Source organism: Rhea americana, unplaced genomic scaffold (assembly GCF_003343005.1).
Source record: "Rhea americana isolate MKP2758 unplaced genomic scaffold, rheAme1 scaffold_222, whole genome shotgun sequence".
In the NCBI taxonomy this organism is placed as follows: Eukaryota; Metazoa; Chordata; class Aves; order Rheiformes; family Rheidae; genus Rhea; species Rhea americana.
Window position 1 is genome coordinate 738,965 of NW_028186337.1, and position 19,776 is coordinate 758,740.

At 50.3% G+C, this 19,776-nt stretch overlaps 1 protein-coding gene across 1 annotated transcript in view; it reads left to right on the forward strand.

Moving 5' to 3' along the window:
* Window positions 1-19,516: 19,516 nt before the first annotated feature.
* Window positions 19,517-19,776, forward strand: part of PSAP (prosaposin) — a 24,265-nt gene continuing 24,005 nt past the window's right edge. The window contains exon 1 of the mRNA XM_085305567.1: window positions 19,517-19,618. Within this exon, the coding sequence (XP_085161693.1) occupies window positions 19,576-19,618 (43 nt within the window). The 5' untranslated portion in view covers window positions 19,517-19,575. The remainder of the gene's footprint in view (window positions 19,619-19,776) is intronic.

Below are 19,776 nucleotides of genomic sequence, written 5' to 3' on the forward strand. Positions count from 1 at the left end.
GCCCCGAGCCCGCCCAGGCCGCCGCCGCCGCGGGGGCCCCGGGCCCGGCCCCGAGCCGCTCTCGCTCCAGCTGGCGCCTGTTGCCCCTTGTCTGCCCGCGCCTCCAGGGCTGCCAGCCCGGGGGCCGAGCCGGGCAGCAGCCCTCGAGGATCTCCCAGCGTCACCACCCTCGTTCTCCCTCTCCGCGCAGGACCTGCAGGGGGTTCGTCCCAGTCCCACGCACACCACGGCCATGCTCTGCCCCGTGCGCGACGGGCCGTGCGGGCGAGTACGCGGGGCTTCGCCACGCTCCTGCGCGTGCGCGATCACGCGAGAACCCGCCGGCCGGGGTGAAATCTGGGCCCTCGCCACCCCCGGGGGAGGTCAGAGCGGCGCCGCAGGCAGCCGCCGTTTCCTGCTGCACGCTTCTGCCCGCATGGCTGCTCGAGACACGTGGCACCGGCAGCAGCGCGAGCAGCGATACGCGCGCGATAAGCAGCCCGGCTGGGAAATCCACTCGTCGCCGCTGCTGTGACTGCATTGCCCGTTCTCGGGACGCTCCCTCCTCTCACACCTTTTGTTCGGTATCTCACCAATAGTCTCTACCTGCCCCGTCTGAATTTTTTCAATGTACAGCTCCGTGCACAGGCACGATTTGAGGCCTGAAACAGCGCGAGATTTTCTGAACGTAAAAACATCAGTGCCCAGCAGCACAGGGAGTAAGAGTTTCTTATTGCAAGCGGCCCGGGAGCTTCCTGTTGGGGGACGCAGAGGCTGCTTCCGTCCCTGCAGTGCTGACTTACAAGCCCCAATGTTCAATCGTATCGGAAGGGCTGTTCTGGCGCACGCGCGGGAACTGGCGCGGCTGCCTCAGCGCTCTGCAAAATTACACTCGGAGGAGCTTTGCAGGCAGAAAGACCCCCCAAAATAGTCCCCATAAAACGTTTTGGCCCTCTTTAACATTCCTAGAATAGTTTTTCAGCTACACATGTGGTGCACGCAAAACCGGCAGGTTTTATTGGCACTTGTGTGGCGACCTGCAAAACCTCGTGGTGGCTTCCTATTACCGCAGGTAACGTATGTGAACTCCGCGTGCGATGCCAGCGTGCGTGCTCTCCGGAATAGCGGGTGTGTGCACACCTGGACGTGTGTACGTATGCGTGTATGGGCACGTAGAGGCGTGGGACATTGCGGACCTGCTGCTGTGGCTCGGAGTGCGGGGGGCTGGCGGAGCCGTACGTCCACAAACGTCGAAGTCGGAGAGCCGCAGCGTAACGCTTTATGGGATAACCTCCATCTAGCCATGAGTGGCTATTAGCTGAGCACCAACCTCATTTTCCAGGAAGCTGATCCCAAAACGGGAAGTACCTTATTTTTAAAAGGCTCCTTTTATTGGTGGAGAACGGCAGGATGTTTCCACATCTTTTGGCAAGCGGCTTCTCTGGCCCCCGTTTCTCCACCACACCCACCGGCGTTTGCTGCCGCCGCTTTTCGTTCACGCTCTGCTTGCCATGCCAGAGCGGCTGAGCGTGTTTGCTGTACGCAGCCTTTCGCTTTCTGGGCTTTCCGTGGGTATGCTGGGGCCAACAGCGCTGCTGTCCTGCTGCAAATGGCTATGGCAGCTCAAACAGGCTCCTGGTGGGGCTCTGGGATGGCCGGTACAGATCGAGTGGGAGCTCCGGGGACGCTCTCCCTCAAAAGTGCTCCCAGCGCAGGATCAGGTCTGTGGAGGCTGTCGGATTAATCATGTCAGAAAGAGCGGATGTGTCTGGGCTGGCTGCAGCCGACAGGAATTTAGTGGGGTTTTGAAATGCAGCAAAGCATTTTTAAACTCTTCATTTGTTGTTTCAACTGAAAAGGCACTTATGGCTCGGGTTTTGGGGTCAAAGACGGTCTTGGTGAAAAAACATACTTAAGATGCTCATAACTTTGAGATGGGTGCAGAGAGAGGACAGTCAGCAGTGAGACACGTGAGCTAGCGGAGAGTCCCTGGCTCTGTAGGGTGTTCTGAGTCGTCCCCATGGCGGGAGCAGCGAAGCAGGGGGTTTTCCCCGCTCAGGCGCTGTGAGGCTGCGACGAGTGCTCCCGCAAAGTTCAGAGTGCAACCTCCCCTGGCCCAAACCTGTGATTCACGCGTGGCCCTTACTCCTGCATCTGTCGTTTTGCTTTATAAACACACACGAATCTCAAGATGGAGCTCACATTCCTATCCCATCAATAAGCAAAACTCAAACATGGAAGAACAAAGAGCCTTTTGCAACTTGCACATTGCTGCGAGAGGCGAAAAGGAAGGCAGAGCGCTGTATTTCCTCCACCCTTTGCTAGCTGCAAGGTCACATTCCCTTCCTCAGCTACCCCTATCCCACCAACTGATAACAGCTCCCAGCTCAAAAATGATTTTCCTCGTTCCTCTGGTTGTGCACAGGCATGTGCATGCACGCACACACATGCACCGCGCAAAGTAAAGCTGGCAGCAGGGCAGAGGGGTGATGGGTCCAAGAGTGACATCAGGAGCCTGGAGAGGGGACCATGCTGCTGTAGCAACCAGGATGCCCTGAGCTTGGGGAAGAAAAGCATCTGATGCTCATTTTCAGTCTGGAGCTGTGTTTACCTGCCCCTGAGCCAAATGCGTGGTGTGTCTGTGACCACGCTCAGCTTCATTTTCAAAAAGCCTTACCTGGCCTTTGCTCTGTTAAACCCAGGGCATCATCTCTCCAGAAATTTCCCTACGAGTTAGATGTAGTTAAATTCTGTCCCCTCATCCCTTCAAACACTGTTTGGTGGCATCTGGCAGTAAGACACTGTTGCATGGCAGCTGAAAATAGTCCAGGTGCTGAAACACCGAGCGGGCGAAGCTCACTTCTCTTCTGCTTTCCTGCTTCCCTCGGAGGCACTTCTGGCTTTTATTTCCCAAAAAGCAAAGATGTGCCTTGGAAGCTGGAGAAAGAGGAAGCACCCGTGTTGTCCAGCTGCTTGCAAGGACTGCTGTGAGACAGAGAAGGTGTCCTGGAGTAATTCCACAGGTGAAACCACAGGGGTTCATTTAGGATTTATTACTTAGTCCCTGTAAAGGCTGAAAATTGCTGATGCTCCTCATTCTGCTCTTTGTGCAGAAGTGGCTGCGTCCCAGCGAGGTGCTGTTGGGCTTGTTCCTGCCTGGATGTCTCCTCCGCTCTCACTCCTTGCTGGAGAGCCTGAGGCACTCACAGGTGCACTTTCAAATTCGTTCAGTCAACAAGGGGAGGAGAAATGAGAAATTCAATGCTTGAAATAAAAAGTGAAGCGGGCTGTGAGGTTTGTGGCAGGGGAAGGACAGGAGAGGATGTTGCTCTCCCTGCGCTGCTCTCATTTTCGTGAACGATGGGTGGAGGTAGGAGCACAGCCCGGGCGCGCCACAATGGCTAACCAGCCACGGCACGAGGGGACGAGCTGCCAGATGCAGGATGAGAGGGAGCAAAAATAACACCAAGCACGTCGCTCGGAGACAGCACTTGCAGCAAGCACGGCGGGCGCTCGGCAGATAAGGGAGCGTGGGGCAAACCCGCTCTGCAGCGGCGAATCACAGCCAACAGCGAAAAGCAGGAGTGCCCGGCACTTGGACAGGACAACTCGGCACGTCTCAATGGGAAATGTGGCTGGCAGCAAGCGCAGCAATGATGTGTCAGAGTTTAGGACATGCTGTTGACCGAAAAGTAGCTGGGGAGCAAAGAGGAAGAAAACAGAGCCGTTTCCGTTGGCGTTAGGGCCTCTTGCAACGCAGCCTGGCAAACAACATTCTCTAGTGGCCAGAGAGACCTCGACTCAACGGTCGCAATGAAACGGCAGGATTTCTCTAAAAGATGGCTGCAGAGCCACCCTGGAGCACTGAGGCCGTGTGCGCCCGAAGCGCAGGGGCCAGCCCAGCTCATTCCAAAGAGCAGCCCACTTTTCCAGCCTGCCTAGTCCTAATCTACCCTGACCTCCTGAGAAAAGCGCTCCCAGGTGCTTTAACTTTAGTGACTCACTGTCTGCAGGCTGATATGACTAAGGCATAAATCTGAAAATAGCCTTTTCAAGGGCGGGATGCCATTTTCAATTCATTCGTCAAAGAGAAACCCACACGGCCCGGGATTATTTCTCTTGGAAGACTTTCCCACGTAACTGTACAAGGGTGTTTGGCCCTCTCTGCCAATGCTAGCATGCTTACCAGAGACTACAAAAATATTAGTTGAAACTTTTATAGACCTTTTATATGATCTTTCTGATAGCTTTTAAACATAAACACAGCTATCCTGAGACATTTGCTCTTGCAATACTTTCCCATGTAATCATACGGGGGTGTTTTACCCCTTCCACCATGGACAGCCTTCCTGCTAACGCCTGGAAAGGATATTAGCTCAACTTCGACGGCTCTTAACGTGATCCTACGCCTGCCCCCCCTTTGGCAGCGTGCCGTGGGGTGGGAAAAATTAGTAGAGAAAACAGGGGGGTGCCGGCCCCTAGAGCGGCCCGAGCCTCCTCCCCGCCGCCGCCGCCGCCGGCCCCGCTCGGCGCCTCCCGCCGGGCGCGGCGCTGCCGCCACCTCGCGGCCGCCCGAGCCCCGGCGCGGCCCCGGCCCCAGCTCCTGCTCCTGCTCCTGCCGCTGTTCGGTTATCGTCGGCGGAGGCTGTAACTTGGCTCCGGTCCCGCAGCAGCCCCCGGCGCGGCGCCTCTCGGCTGCCCGCTCCCCGTCGGCGCCGCTGCGCCGGCCGCGCGGGCGTCGCGCGTTTGGGCTGCGCCCGTTTCTGCCGCGGCTGCACCGGGGCATGGAAATGGCTCCGGCCGGCCTACCCCTGCCCTCTTCTGAGGGGCCTCTCCCCTTGGCCCGGTGGGTCTGAACTGCCTCCCCCCCGGTGCAGTCGGGAGAGGAGTCGAAAGACTCAGCCTCGTGGGCTGGTAGCCACTAGCCGAGGAAGGAGCTAATTTCTCCAGCCGCCCTTCTCTGCCTCTGAAAATACCAGAATCTTCGCTGGCCTCTGCATTYGGGGCAGAGCTGTGCCTGCCTCGTGGTGCCGTGCAAGCTGGAGGGGAAAAAGTGAACGTGGCTACGGCCCACATCTGCTTTTTCGGTTCCTCCTTCCACCTCCCCCTTTCGGATTCAGCAGAAAGCCTCCTGGCTCCTGCCCACTCTGCCCCGGCCCTCGCTTTCCTCCCCCAGTGCCCTGTCCTCCCTTTGCGTCTCTGCTGCCACGCGGAGCCTCTCTCTGGTTTTTAGCGCCCTCACTCGTGCCCAGCACAGGGAACGAAGCCCCCTTGTTGCTGGCAGAGCTGCCCCGGGGGGCTGTTTCAGGCCCCAGCCTGCTCCTGCCTTCCGCAGCGCTGTCGCTCCCCGCAGCCTTCGGCTGCACTGCTGCCGCCTGGCTTTTGCGCTGCCGCAGCTGCGTGCGCCAGGTTGCATCTGCCAGGCCTTCAGTCGCGGCGCCCTCGGAGGCGAGCAGTTTGGTCGCCCCGCTTGCCTCTGGCAGGATGCATCCCCGTTCTGCTGCCTCCCTCACCCGCGCCAGGCTGCAGCGGCAGGGCGGGAGCAGCCAGGGCCTCCTCTCYGCACTCCCGTCCCCGCGTAGACACGCTCAGTCCATCAGTGGCAGGCTGTCCTCGCACCGCTGGCACGTGACACGACGTTGCCCGTCATCCGGGGCGTAGTGCTGCACACATGGGCCTTCTGGCTGGTCTAAGCTGGCCCCGGGCTAAGAATCTTTCCTGCTTCCTCAGACTCTGAGGTTTGCTCGAGTCCAGCAGGGACCGCAGTCGGGGCGCCTTTACATTTTGAAGTGACTCGGACTGTGAAGTACAGCATGTCTACTCGGGGGGTGGAGTAGTGTTGCAAGGACGCATTGTAATGCACTCAGCCGTCTACCCCAGGGCCTGCRAGGCAGCCGACATAAATGGACGTGTGGAGATGGAGAGCTCGCTCCCAGAGGGAAAACCTGAGTGGCCCGTTCTGCTCAGGACCCCAAGAAGGAAGGGCAAGGAGACATCGGTGTTGCATGCTGATTTTGCTTGCCGCTCTCATCACCGCCTGGGGATCACAGAGGAGCCCAGTGCGACGGGAATAGCCGCCAGCAGCACACAGGCAAGGAGCCAGCCAGGCTTTCCAAGCCCCTGAGCACAAGCTAGGGCAGAAGCTGTGCCCTTCTCGAGCAGCAGTGAAATGACGGATGATGGTCAGCTGCACTTGGCTGTAAGTACTGACTCTTGACCAGTGCTGACAGGCCTGGGTTACCTGGACTTTCCTGGAGTATGGTCTCTGCAATGACTGCACCCTTGCACTCGGTGTGCAAAGTCAGGATTGGATTCTGTTAATCCCAGGGATAAAACCAAAGTCCTGTTCCCAATCACCCTTGAGAAGGACGGGTTGTGTGAAGAGATCTTCCACAGTGCTTCTTCTACTTTTTTAATGGAAAAATCAAAACTGGTTCCTTGCGCTAGTAGTCACATAAATCCTGCCAGTGGAATGAACAAAGCTCTACGGTGTACAGCCCTGAGCACCGGCTTTTAAGGGAAGGTTACTGTCCACAAGACAGGAGAGGACAGAAAACAAGACTCAGTTGTCTAAAGGAAGCATTTACAGAGCTTATTGAAGCTGCATATTAATTATTGTAATCGATTCTTTAAAAGGTGCTGGCAAATGGGAAATCTTCAAGGGTAAGACCCTAAGAGAATGTATGACAAGTGATTTATGAAACCTAGTGAGAGGGAAAGAGCATAAAGGTGAGTGATGTTAGAAGAGCCAGGTGAGCCCACATCTACAGGCCTATCTCATGCCTTGACCGGTCTTGGTAACAACGGTGTGGCATGCTGACTGATGCTGATTTTAATGGGAGAATTACTTGCATTCAGCTCTTTCAGGGTCTTAAGCTTCCCCTCCTCCATGAGACAGCTAATACCTGACCATTGTGAAAAGGTCGGGGGGGGGGGAGTTTAACGATACTCTGGGTAGAAGGTGAGATTTTAAGCTCGGCCAAGGTGACAAAAGTCCAACCTAGCCATTGTGAGAGTCAGCAGAAGTTAGACATTAGGCTAGTCCAAACAGCAGGTCTGCTGACAGGCCCCAAGGACTGGGAGGAGATCATGTCTAGCAAACAGTGTGGAAATGGGAATCCGTAAACCAGAAGTGTTTGTTGGAGACTAACCCTGCCTCAGTGACAAATTCTGGGCCTGGGGCCAGGGAAACTACGAATGCTAATGTACCAAACAGGTGGCTGCTGGCATGAATTTGTCAGTTCTCTGCTAAGAGCAGGTGCTCGACCATTCCTTTTCCAGAAAGGAGGCTGTCCCCCCGAGACAGTCCTGTTGATAGCAGCTGTGCTTTCTATTGCCATGACCTCTTCCTCCTCTTTTCAGTGAAATTCAGCCTACTGCCTAGAAGACAAAAGAAGAGCAAGAACAGCTCAGACCTGAACTGCTTACCTTTACTCCAGAAAGGACAATAATTTTTCCCTTAGAAAAACCCTGTATCTCCTTATTCTATTTCTTTGTTTTAAAATAAACAAACATAGTTAGGGTGGGAGGTTGGTAAGAAATTCAGTATTCACTGCCAATGTACTTCTGACTGAACTCTGCAAATCTCTCCCTCGCAGTCTCCTGCAGACCCACGTGCACCAAGTGCAAGGTTTTGAAACAATTCTGTTTTGAATTTTCTGTTCCTTTTTCAATTCTACTTCTCTAAAACTGCTGAGGCTGAAATAAAGAAGTTACTGCAGCTTTCTTTAAAGAAACCCCAACATGGCAAATACTCTTCAAGCCTGCATTGCGAAATYCACTCTGGAATTATGACAGCAGCAGAGCCAAGGGGATGTCTGTGGAGAAGGGATAGGCTAACAAAGGTTAAAATGGAGATGTAGACAGAAAAAGCCTCTCATGCCCACCACATTGGGGAAAGCTAGAAAACCTAGGCTATTGCTCTCCACCCTCTGACAACATGTATGTGATGCACAGACCCTTCTGGAACCAGAGGCTCATAGCTCTGCCCTAATTCCTCTTTGCAATGGCCTTTCCCATAGGAGAACTGGGCTTCGGGTCCGAGCAGAGCCCTGCAGCGGGTTACCCGGACACGTGCCGTGTTGCTTGCAGAGAGTGCTCTGTCCTAACTATCTTGGCTCTGCCTTGTGCTCTGTCTTGGCTACTGCCAAGAGAGGCGGTGTTTCTGCAGAGGCAACCAGCCATAAGATAATGAATAAGCATCTTTTTAGCGTCATTCGCTTTGCAGAAGAGGGCAGTTCTCAACCTAAAATAACACTGAAAAGAGGAATATGGCAATTCCTCTGGTCATCAGCTGTCCAGAAACTGCAAGTTGATTCAGGCAGGACCTATTTTAAACAATTGGGTTGGAAGTCTTGAGCTTTTCATTTTCTCTTTTTAAGTCTGTGACACAGAGAAAAGCTGAGCAAGAGAGGGTGATGCACAGTATAGTCTGCAAGCGAGCTTCTATTGGTGCCGCTGGCTTTGGAGCTGCACTGAACTGCCGAAATGCAATCAAGATACCTGTCAATATCTTAGTAAGTTTGGTAAAATCTTCATCTGGGAGAAATCTGCCTCCCTCTATTCTCAAGACTAACAGGAAGGCTGAGTGCCAAATGCAGATAACTCCCTGTCTAAGCATCCCACTCTTGGAACACACCAAGACAGAAAACTCCATTTAGGACCGACTAAATAGAATAATTCTTTCTTTTCTGTACTTTGCCTGATATTTATGGTTGAGAGATTGGCCCAAGMTAATAGCAGGGTTTTCTTTCTAACTATTCTGCATATAAAGAGAAACTATCACAAAAAGGGCTTGTTTGTGTTAAAGAGCACCAGTTAACCAGCTGTCCACTTTGAATCTCATTCCCTTAGCAGGGGAAGAAATGTATGCAAAAACATGACTTAGCAGTACRGAAGTATAATCCAATTTTCTCCCCTCTGAAAGAAGGAAGTCAGAACCACAGATGACCAAGCAAGGCCTTTTATGTAGAAGTATGCAGCATCTAGAAAACCCCGGGATGAGGCCGCAGTCTAGGGCTTAGGAGCACTCAGCACCCAGTATGTGCGGTGCTATTCTGTGGTGTTGCCTTCTGGGCTTTGCTCGGGACGTTTCCATAGCAGTGCAGGGTCCTGTTTGTGACTGGATTTATAAGTAGCTCGAAGCTTTCCCTATGCTTCTCTGAAGCCTGCTCTGTGAAAGTAAAAGCTTTAGTTTAGATGCATGGCAAGTTAACTGCTAACTCCTCCTAAGTCTCCCAGTGGTGCTGTAATGCTAGGGGCACCAGCACATGCTGGGAATGCACTGCCTGCAGGGCTTCCCCCTCTGCTGCTCCTCATCAGTAATATCAGATAGTCTCATGAATATCAAAGTAATTTCTGGCTACAATGAGTTACTAACATATTAACCAAATCTTTGATTTCAAGATACTTGTGAGACTGTGATTTTGTGTGATGTACCTCCRTTATACTAACTTAGAAAACGGTCAGCCAGATAGGCTCTTACTCTGCTGACATTACAGACATCTTTCTCTGGTCAAGAGCAGTCTCTGCCTCAGGGAGTTTATAACTGAAGTGTTTAATTGTTATTGGAAAACCAACATGAAATAGATATTTTGCCAACAGGGTCAGAAAGGATTTAGTTCTCTCCCCAGCATCTTATATTGTTATTGATGACTGGAAGAAAGCATGAGATCACTGTTCAGGAATTTCGCAGATGCTGAATGGATTGTAAGAGTGAAAATAAACAAGATGACATGTCCCTCAGACTTTCAATTTATAATGCTAGGGAGGAGCGACAAAATGATGAGCACTTCAAAAAAGCCAAATGGAAGGTGGTACATTTAGGAACTGAAAATACAGACCATGCTCATAGGACAGGAGGAACAAAGAGACTGAAGAAATTTTGGAGGTTGTCATGACTAATAAGCCAAACGTATTTCTGGGGTAATACACGGTCACTGTGATCCTCAGCTGCATAGACAAGCGTTTACGATTGAAACTGAGACTAGAAGAGGGTCATTAAGCTGAGTGCTTTCACCAATAAGGTTATTAATATGGCTTATTTCCTTACTCTGATATCTGCTATTTGCTTCCCATTCTTTTCTCTGGCTCTGCAATCATTTCATGACTTGCTTAAGAAAACCTAAGGCAGAGAGACAGAGGAGACTGTATGGTCCTCTCTTCCTGTCCCTGGCACATGTTTCTCTTCCTTCCCTTGTGTCATTTCCAGCAGTATGAGCCTGAAATTTTACCTTTTATTGTTTTTTCTTTGCAGAGCAAGTTTCTGGTTGGATTGGGGGCTGGTCAGATTCTTTCAGGGCCACACTGTTACAAGACCTGATAAAAGGGAAGTGGCAGGAGCGCAAGGCTAGGGAGCAAGAGASAGCAGGGTAGTCCCTTGCAGCATCAGTTCAGGCTTAGATCAGCTAAAACTAAGCTAACTAACTCATCCTTGCTCTCACCAGTCTGACCTGTTGGTAGTTCCTCGAAGGAGTCACAAATAGCAAAATTTGAAGTGAACGGGAGACATATACTTTATAATTCTGAACATCGTCATAGACCCATAGAAGCCTAATTTAATCCTGACCTGACGGATATGCGTTCATCCTATTCTGAAAAACTGTTAAAGTCTGAGATTCCCCAACCACTGGCTGAAGGATCTGAACTCACTCTGTTTGCTCAGCCACTGTTTGCATAAGGGCAGACAGTGGCTTTTGAAAGTCTCCTAGTAGTCATACGCCAGCCTTGTTGGTCTGCTTACAAAAGGAAGATAACGCCTCTGCCTGGAAATCTTGTCTGACTTTGTGATAACCAAATCCTTGCTGCTTAACACACAATAAGGGTACTAGGGCCTCTGAAGCTTTGCTCACAGTGGAAAAGGGTCTTTCAAATAAAAAAAATGAAATAAAGACAGATAAAGAACAGAGAACCAGTATATGCCCAGAAGTCAAGAAACTTAACCATCCATAAGGTTGTCCAAGCCCTGTAGCTGGGCCTTGGGAAGATCTAGCTCCATCAAATGGCACTGCTGCACCCTGACCTCGTTCAAGGAGGAAACATGGTACCCCACCTTAGCAGCACTGAAAGTGGTGGGTGTCTCATTTGAAAGGTGTGTTGTGGAAGGAGAGATCAAGTGTGAGATTGGGCAGGACTCTTCCTGGTGTAAACCCCATAGGTCACCAGTCTCAAAGAGAGAAAAGGACCAAATCCACCTTGGAGATCATTCCCAGTTTAGGATGCCTCTAGGAGGAAACAGCACTACCTTACAGTCCTTGAATACAGCTGGAGAACAATTCAACCCACTGCTAGAGGAGGCTGTCATTACACTGGCTGTTCAGAGCAAGCTAGAAAAAGATTATGGGAAAATGTAGACACTTTTGCTAGAAGTTACTGAAACAACTCRTGTATCTTTGATTGCCCCAGGCAGTATCAGGAACACCAAACAAGAACAAAAACTTTGCTTTCTGAGCTCCCCTGTGAAGCAGGAGCAGCTCAAATCTGATATTCCTCATTTTTATGGTAAAACAATTTCCAAATCTCTCAGGGTTAATTAACTCTCATTTGCAGATCTGTTAGCAAGGACAGAACATGACTCTGAACCTTGTCCAATCAAATGAGCACAGAAGGAGATCAGTCACAGCTGAACAACGAAATACAACCTGAGAGAAAGCAGCTGGTGGATAAGTTTTAAAGGGCAGCTGCAGTGTGGTCTGATGAAAAGACCTGGGAATGAGGAGGTTTGTTTTCACTAGTCTGGGACCAGGATCCTGAGAAGTCCTTGGTTATTTCCTCTCTGCAGTTTCAGAAGTGGTGTATTCGGCCTAGTATGTCAAGCTGAGAGTTATACCAACACGCCTTTGCATAGCGGTTTCTTGTGTTTTTCTCTTTGCTGTTAGCTAGGCCATGCTTTTGTTCTGCAGCTGGCTGGGTCGTAGTGCCCAGGGTTGAGAACATAACTCCTACGCCTCTCTGTCCTTGCCCTGGGAAGGAGAAGAGGGATTTTGTTTCTTCTGTGGCAGTCATTATGGCAAACAAAACCTGGCAGGAGGGTGAGTTTCAATCTTGCTGTTTCCTGACTACAGCTGAGTTTGCATTGGTGAACAGTGCTGCCTTTTTGAGGTATGTGATTTACAGTTTGAGGGTTAATAACTCCTTACTGAATTGATTCACTTTTAGGAAGAAGTGAAGAGTGAGTCTCAAAGATACATAGTATGTGATAACCATGGAAAACTGTGATAACCATGGAAAACCAGGCCATGGATTAGCATTCTTTCATTAGTCACAGGACTGCCCATGGAACCCATAGAACATCTCTGTCACATTCTGCATGTGCTGTTACAAGGGGATGCTCAGGCTTTTGCCCAGTCATTGTCAGACGAACTGTGGGAAGGACACAAAAGGAGAGGTTGCTAGCAAGGAAACCCATGATGTACTGCTGAATTCTTGTGCCTTTTTCGTGTGAAATTCAAAGGTGTTGATTATAGCTGTCTGCCTTACTTGTGCTGCCATCCAGCTGGTTTTTCTTCCTAGGCAGAAAAATATTTTTGCCCTGCAGAAGTGGAAGGTGAAGAAGAAGGGTTTTTTTGTTTGTTTTTTTTGTTTTTTTTTTTATTTAAAAAAAGACCAGGAACTTTGATCTGGGATCTATCCAGCAGACTTAGAACAAGCAAAAGCATGAATGTTACAGTGGGCAACTTGCTCTYGACCAGTTCTCTAGAGGCCCAAGACAACAATGGGCAGAGCAGTCTATCTGTACTTTGAAAGAGAAAGAAAAACTGGCTGTAAACTCTGAGACAAAATTCTCTGGTTGAAAACACAGATTTAGATGCGATGATAGAGGAGGGAGACTGAACGTCTGACAGAGACCCTGTGTTTTTAGCCTATCTTACAAGAGTGCTGAGGTTAACTGTTCGGCTGCATATGACTGGTGTGGGTGGCGTGCCACTGGTGAATGCATGCAACGTAAGAGGATAAAAGACCTTTCAGGGGAAGCAACAGTAGCTGGACTCACCAATTCCCCCATTTTACCCTCGTGACTTTGATTAATCCAAACTCAGGCTAATTTTGGCCATCAGCAGTTGAGCCGCTGTCATAAACCTCATTGTTTTCGATGCCTGGATTAAAGGTCCTTGATTGCGAGTGTGCAGATGACACAACAGCGTTATGTAAAGAGGGGCTGCCTGGCTTTGCTGATACCTCTGAGTTTATGCCCTCTCTTCAGCCCTGATTTAAAGAAGTGACTGCAGACTTTGTGACTGTGCAACAACTGGAAAGCAAGCAAACGGGAATTCACGTATGCAATTCCTGCCTGCTTTCTGGGGTTTATTAAGATCTCAGATTGTATGATTCTCCTGATCTGTTCCCACTCTTTTCTGTGCACCAGCAAACACTCTCTTTGCTTGTCTGAATTTTAGGGTGCAAGAGTACAGTGTGTATACTTCCCTTTCAAGCTCTCTTGTTTTGCGTCCTCTTCTCCCTAAAACATGTTTTTCTTCTGTTTCTTCCCTTTCAGTTCAGATACTAAAGGAAGGGAAATCAAACATTTCAACAGCAACAGTAGCAGAAGAAATTGTATGAATAAAGTCAGAAGGGGTTGTTGTGCTGTCTGTCCTCTTTCTTATACAGTCCATTGCRGTTTTTTATCCTGTGCCAATTCTTTCAGTTTCCCTGCAAAGCCTGTACTACTTTGTGCTTTTTCTTAAAGTCTTAGCTCCTGGAGTCATGTGATTATATAATCACTTCCGCTTGAGTTGAATTGTATCAAAGCAGATTTTCACTGTGCTGTAAAAGGAGAGAATTTAAATAGTCTGTACTGCTGAAAAAGCCTTTAAAACTTCAAAATATAATCCTTGAAAACCACAAAGCAGAAGATAAATAAAAAGAACTCAGCCCCATATTTTGTAAAAGTATTCTAATTTTGGCAAGCAGTTTTTGTCCATTTCTGGCTGTTAGTAACAATGGTGTAAAAGCAGTGGAAGTGGAGGCTRTGGGCTCTTTGTTAAGAGCCGAGACAAACTAAAAGGCAGTAGACAGGTAAAGGAGAAGGTGAGTGATGAGGATGGGGAATATGCTGAATTTTGCTTTAGAGAAAGGGCAAAGTACAGAAGAGAGGAACTTTGCTCTGTCTCATCCAAGCAATGCTGTTTTGTTCCCTGAGGGCAGAGCTGTTATGGAGGTAATGCTCACTCTGCCCAGGGACTCTGTGAAGGGAGGTGTGCTCCCACACTCAAAAAATGCCCTCCACACTCAAAAATGCAGTGAAAGAGATACCCTGACCACACAGGGTCCGCCCRTGTGATGTTGGTGCACTAGAAATCCTCACCCGAGTTAGTGGCAAGATCTGGCCAAACTGTTTTGTATTTGCTGTGGAAAACGCGTGCCTTACTTGGCAGAGTATTCTCTGGGGTATATGCAAAATATCCTGCAAATGCCCTTCTTTGGGAAGCTGACAGATCAGCGGTTTTTGGTCATGTGTCTCAGCACCAGCTGGCAGCATGCGCAGCGAGACAGTGAGGCTATCTGCCTCGCTGGGCTGCGGGCAACCTGAGCACAGCAGCTAAGGCTAGGTATTTCCTCTCAAAAGCTTAGCTCCAGAAGCTGGAAGCTAAGAACAGCGTGGGTAATTTCCCCCCTGAGTTCTGAAGACCCAAACTGGGAACCTACTTGGTTTTTGCAATGCTCTCCTTCCTAAGAGGGACTAGCTCTTAGAAGTGGGGCTGGGATGGTTTCTACAAGTTTTCATTTTTTTTTCTTGTTCTGACAGAGCTGGTACAGTAAAGGCAGCTTCTGAAAAGTGGTTGTTTTATGGGATGGACAAAGACCTGGCTGCTGTAGAAAACCATGGTGAGCTTCAATGCAACGGCAGAATGTGACTGATGGAGGGAGAGTCAGAGATGGGCAGGAATAGATTAGTGTGTTCTTCCATTCATCTGACTCTTTCACTGCAGGAGTCTTAAAAGTTGTTGAGCCTGCTCCTCTTACTGGAGAAGGTCTTAGCTTCCAGTACACAGCCAGAGTTACTGAATTATCTGCTTTACATCTTAATGGACAAGCTAGGAAAGAGCAGGGCTCTTTCCCTGGGCTTTATGTTAGAGACATGGCTTTTCTCTCTTGCAGTGTGAATAAAACCAAAGGCACCCCCAAGTCCCCCAAAAAAGTGAATACTAAAATGAGAACAGCATTAGCTGCTCTGACTTGAGGCTATATTCATGCTTTGTTTGGAAGATCCAGTGCACGTGATATGACCCCTTTGGTAATTCAGTTGTTGCAGAGCTGAAGGTGGGAAGCAACGTATCCTGGAAAGAGGACTCTGGGCTGGGGATCATGCTGGCATTAACCAAGTACTCTGTTGTGGCACAGCCACCAGAAGTGGATGGTTCTCAACTGCTTTCGTCCTGTGCTGGCACAAGGTGTGACAGGTGTGTGGCAAAGTGGATTCAGGTTAAAAACTGCCTGGAAAAGAACAAATCGCTCCTAAAGCTAGATCGTCACCCAGGTAGGGTAGACTGTGTAGCTATTTCTGCCAACATAGGAGGAGGCTAGGAGAAATGTAGGGTTGTTTCTGTGGCCCTTCCTGCTCATCATGTGCTGCTCCGATGCTTGCTGCACTCTGCTGCCCAGAGCTGATTCAGTTTGCTAATCCAGTAAAGAACCATCTGCTTCTCTGTGTCAGTTTTTCACTGTGTTAAGAAGCTGAATCAGCCCAGCACAGGGCTGATGAGCACCAGGGCTAGTGCAAGGAGAGGGGTGGCCCTGTTGTCCCACCTGGCTTGTTCCCTTCTGGCATCAGCAAGCTCTTGGTCTGCAGCTTTGCTCTTGGATGTGGCTTCTGCTGCAGCCTCTGCTGCAGGCCAGATGATCTGCTGCATGGCCTTCTTCGTGTTCCTGTTTGGAAAATGTTATAATGCTTCCCACTTTGAGAAGTACCTCATAGCTGGAATTATTTCTCTGTATTATGTTTATGGCAAGGAAGAGGGCAGAGAATCCGTTGTGCAGTGGGGAATCTCTATCTTGTTCAGCCAGGASCCACAAGTGAACTGTTGATGAGTCACTGGGAGTTTGCCTCTGCTTGGGTTGGAATGAACTTCAGAAGTGTTCAAGGTTCTTCCCAAGGTTGCCAGGCTGTAATTTGTGGCTTTCTTTTACTTCCTCTCTGACAGCTTGGTAYAGTCAGAATGGAAATGCAAAGTGTTCCAAAAGCTGCACTGTTGCCTCTTTTTGCCTCTTTTTGTGATGAGAGCAATTCTCCCGCAGAGCTGGCTCAGACGGGCTGCAAAACCAGAGCCTGCAGGGGCCTCTGGCTGGTCTCCCGAGATTGCTAAATAGAGATGTCTCGTGTGTTGCTTATGCAAAGCAGTGAATTTAGCACACGGAGGGTGAGGCAGCCGTGAAAGGAATTCATGTGCCTTAGGCATGACAAACCAAGCATCAAGCTTTCCAGAGCCAGCTGGGCTCTGATGCCAGCCCAGTCCAACTGGTTGGAAGTGGAGGCAGTGTTCCTGGATGCCAGCCCCTGAAAAATGAGTCACGTGTTGAGCTGCAAGATAGTCCCTCACTCAGCTGTCAGCTGCCAGCAGCTTTCCAACCCTAGGAAGRAAGGGCTCTTCCTCTTCACTGTCTCCATCCACATGGCGCATGCCACTCAGATACTGGGGCTAAAAACAAGTTCTTGGATAAGCAGCCCAATTCTGTATGCCAGAAGTCCCCTTGTTTCCAGGAAGCAAGGCTAGCAGGGTGCAGCTAACCAGGCAGGGGCACTGGGAAGGTGCGGAAGGCCTCTGGAAAGTCTTCCCTGTGTAGCTATATTGTGAAAAATTGTTGTACTGGTTTAACAATTTCCACAGGCTTCTAGTATGAGACATMAGAGCCTGCGAGAGGAAACATCTGCATCTTGCAGACAGTATCCCATTATCTGCTAGTCTGTCTTCCAATTAAAGTGAGCTGAAATAACTACAGGAGAAGGTCCTGCCCTGTCTACCCTGTGTCGGCTGTGGCACTCAGCTCTACCACATTGCCAGTGTAATTAGGCAAGCAGAAAGCTGACTCAGAGAGCCCTGTGTGTAAGTTAGTGAGTTGAAGCTGCTCAGTGAAGAGCACAATGTGCCAGAACTGGTGCAAGGGATTGGGCTGGAGAGACCTGCTTCTCTCCCCGCTGCGGCAAACTGGATCAGTCGTATGTGACCACGGACAAGCTGCAGTCATTCCTGAGAAACTTCATCTGACATCTCATCTAGAAGGTTTATCTTAAAAAAAAAAAAAAAACCCTAAATCAAAACAAAAGCTCCACAAAAGCAGAAGGTAGCAGGCAGTTAAGAGAACAGCTATCGTTCACACTGTCYGTTTCAGGTATCTTTTTATGCAGTGAGCTCTTCATATTTGTGAGCTGGGCCTGATCTTACTAGGATGAGTTGCCCTTTGGAGTTTCCTCTCTTGCAAATAGTCCCATCAGTCATAGCAGATGGTCAGTGCTTGATGATGCCATTTTATTTTTTTGTAATCTTATTTTAAGTGAGAAAACAATCAGGCAGCATGGCAAAACCAGGAAAGCGGTGTCATAGAGACAAATAGCCAGGAAGCTGCCAGCTGGTTATTATATGCTCTGTACTTAAGGATAAAGTCCCTAATCAGTTGGAAGTGGCAAAGCTCCAGATAAACCCTCACCAGTGCTGGCTGCAGTGGTGCCTGAAATGAAAACAGATTGGGAGTGGCAGCAGAAAGCTTGATACTAGTCCTTGTCTTTATTGCTCAGTTTTCARAAGGAAAACATCTTGCCTCCTGAAATATCTTTCTTTCTTCAGACAGTCTTATTTAAAACCCACTTTAAAATATTTTTTCTACATAAAGCTGTTTTTTGCTCCTAAGCTAGTAGCTGACTGTTGGCTAGAAGTAGAAAGTCAAGGTGACTTGTCAAAACTTTGTGTGCATTCACTAGATAAGATGGACACTTTGAGCCCTGCCTATGCAAGGTGGCTTTAGGGCCAGAGTAAAGGTTGCTTGCTTAGTCTGGTCAAAATTGCTTTCTGCAGTGACGTTCTGCTTAGCTGATTCAGTACAGGTGCCTCTGACTTTAGTTTGGGAATTGCCTAGGAGTCCTTGCTCCTTATGGTTGTTGCAGCAATGTAACAGCAGAGTSTTGGAAAGCTGCGAATGAAGTTGTGCTGCCCTGTGTATCACTGAGCGCTCTCGCTGTCTTGCAGTGAAGAGTAGGATAACCAACAGCCTCCTGCAGAGGCTTCTACTTGGCTTTTTATTGTGAAAGATCTTTATAACAAGAGGAGAAATATATCTTATCCTGTTTGGATATACACTGGCAAAGTGAAACAAAACAGATCCACTTCCTCTGCTTGCCTTCATGGCTCCTAGTCTTTAAACTGCAAGTAAACCTTAGAAGCTGTCAGCAAGTCTGATCCTAAAGAAAGGGACATGTTCATATAAACCTAACATAGAAATACTGCTTATGTCCTTAGATGAGGGGCAATACCCTGAAGATCAACACACACATCTACACCAATTATATATTTAACAGAAAAAAGATGCAGCTGTGATGGCTAGTAAGATGAGTGAGGCTTGCAAAGAGTCTGTTTCTTCRGTTCACATCTGTATCTAACTATGGAGTGGTCCTTGTATCTCCCAGAATTTTGGGTGAGACTCTTCTGAATTGTGATGACTTTCTGAGGTAAAAGGAGAATGCCTCCATTTTGGTGGAACTGTGTAACACTGTACAGTGCTCCCACTCTCTGTCTCTTCAGAAACAAASAAAAAATAAAATAAATTCAACTGAACTGGGAAGTGTAAGCCTTGCAGGTTGTGAGCGCTCCAGATGTGGAGCGCTGAGCCTTTGCGAGTTACAGYGAGGCTGCGGGGAATGGCCAGTGAAACTCTCGAGGCTGTGAGCGGTACAGAGCTCCTCTGGACCGGCCACCACGCCACAGAGAGCCCCACGTGTGGGTCTAACAGAACGTGTGAGCCGGAGCTGCAGCTCTGCGTGGTCTCAGCAGGTCCGTGAGGTACCTGTGCTGGCCCTCAGCTGAACTCRTGTTGTTTACCGACCCAGAACAATGCTATCGCGTTTCTTTTCTGAGCTAGTTTGTTGTTCCAGCTGGCTGAATGAGAGCTGGGATGGGTCAGGTAAGCGCAAGGGAGGTGGCAGGGGAAGGAGCTGGGAAGTTATGGAGTCCGGRGAGACCACAGCGGTACTCGTGGCTAGCCTCTCCTCGGGCCCCTGTCCAGGAGCCCGCAGGGAGAGGTAGCCGGGAGCAGGAGGCTGCCTGGCCCCGTGAGGGCAACAACGGCCTCTGCCCCCTCACACAGGCGAGCACAGCGCAGCGACCGTTACGCCGCGAGACGCCGCAGCGCCGGCCCCCTAACGGCCGCGCCCGCGCGGCACGGCGCAGCTGCGCATGCGCGCGCCGCGGAATCCGTGCGAGGGACCGCGGCGGCCGAGGGAGCATGCGCGGAGCGGGGTGGGGGCGGGGGGGAAGCCCACGCCCCTGCCCGGGCGCATGCGCCGGAGGGGAGGCGGTGGGCGGCGGCGCGCGTGCGCGGCGGYGCCCGGCGCCGGCGTTATATAGCGGTGCGTCAGGTGACGCGCCGCATTGCAGACGGGTGCGCGGGAGGATGGCGCGGCGGCTGCTCTGCCTCCTCGGGCTCCTGGCGGCCGGTAGGACACCGGGGCCCTTCCCCACCGCCCCCCCTCCCCTCCAGCCGCCTCTCCCGCCCTGTAGCGCCCGGCGGGGTCCCGGGCGCCGGTCCGCGCCGAGCTGCGTCACCCGCGGCCCGGCTGCCGAAGGAGGCCGAGATGGCGGGGCAGGCGGCGGC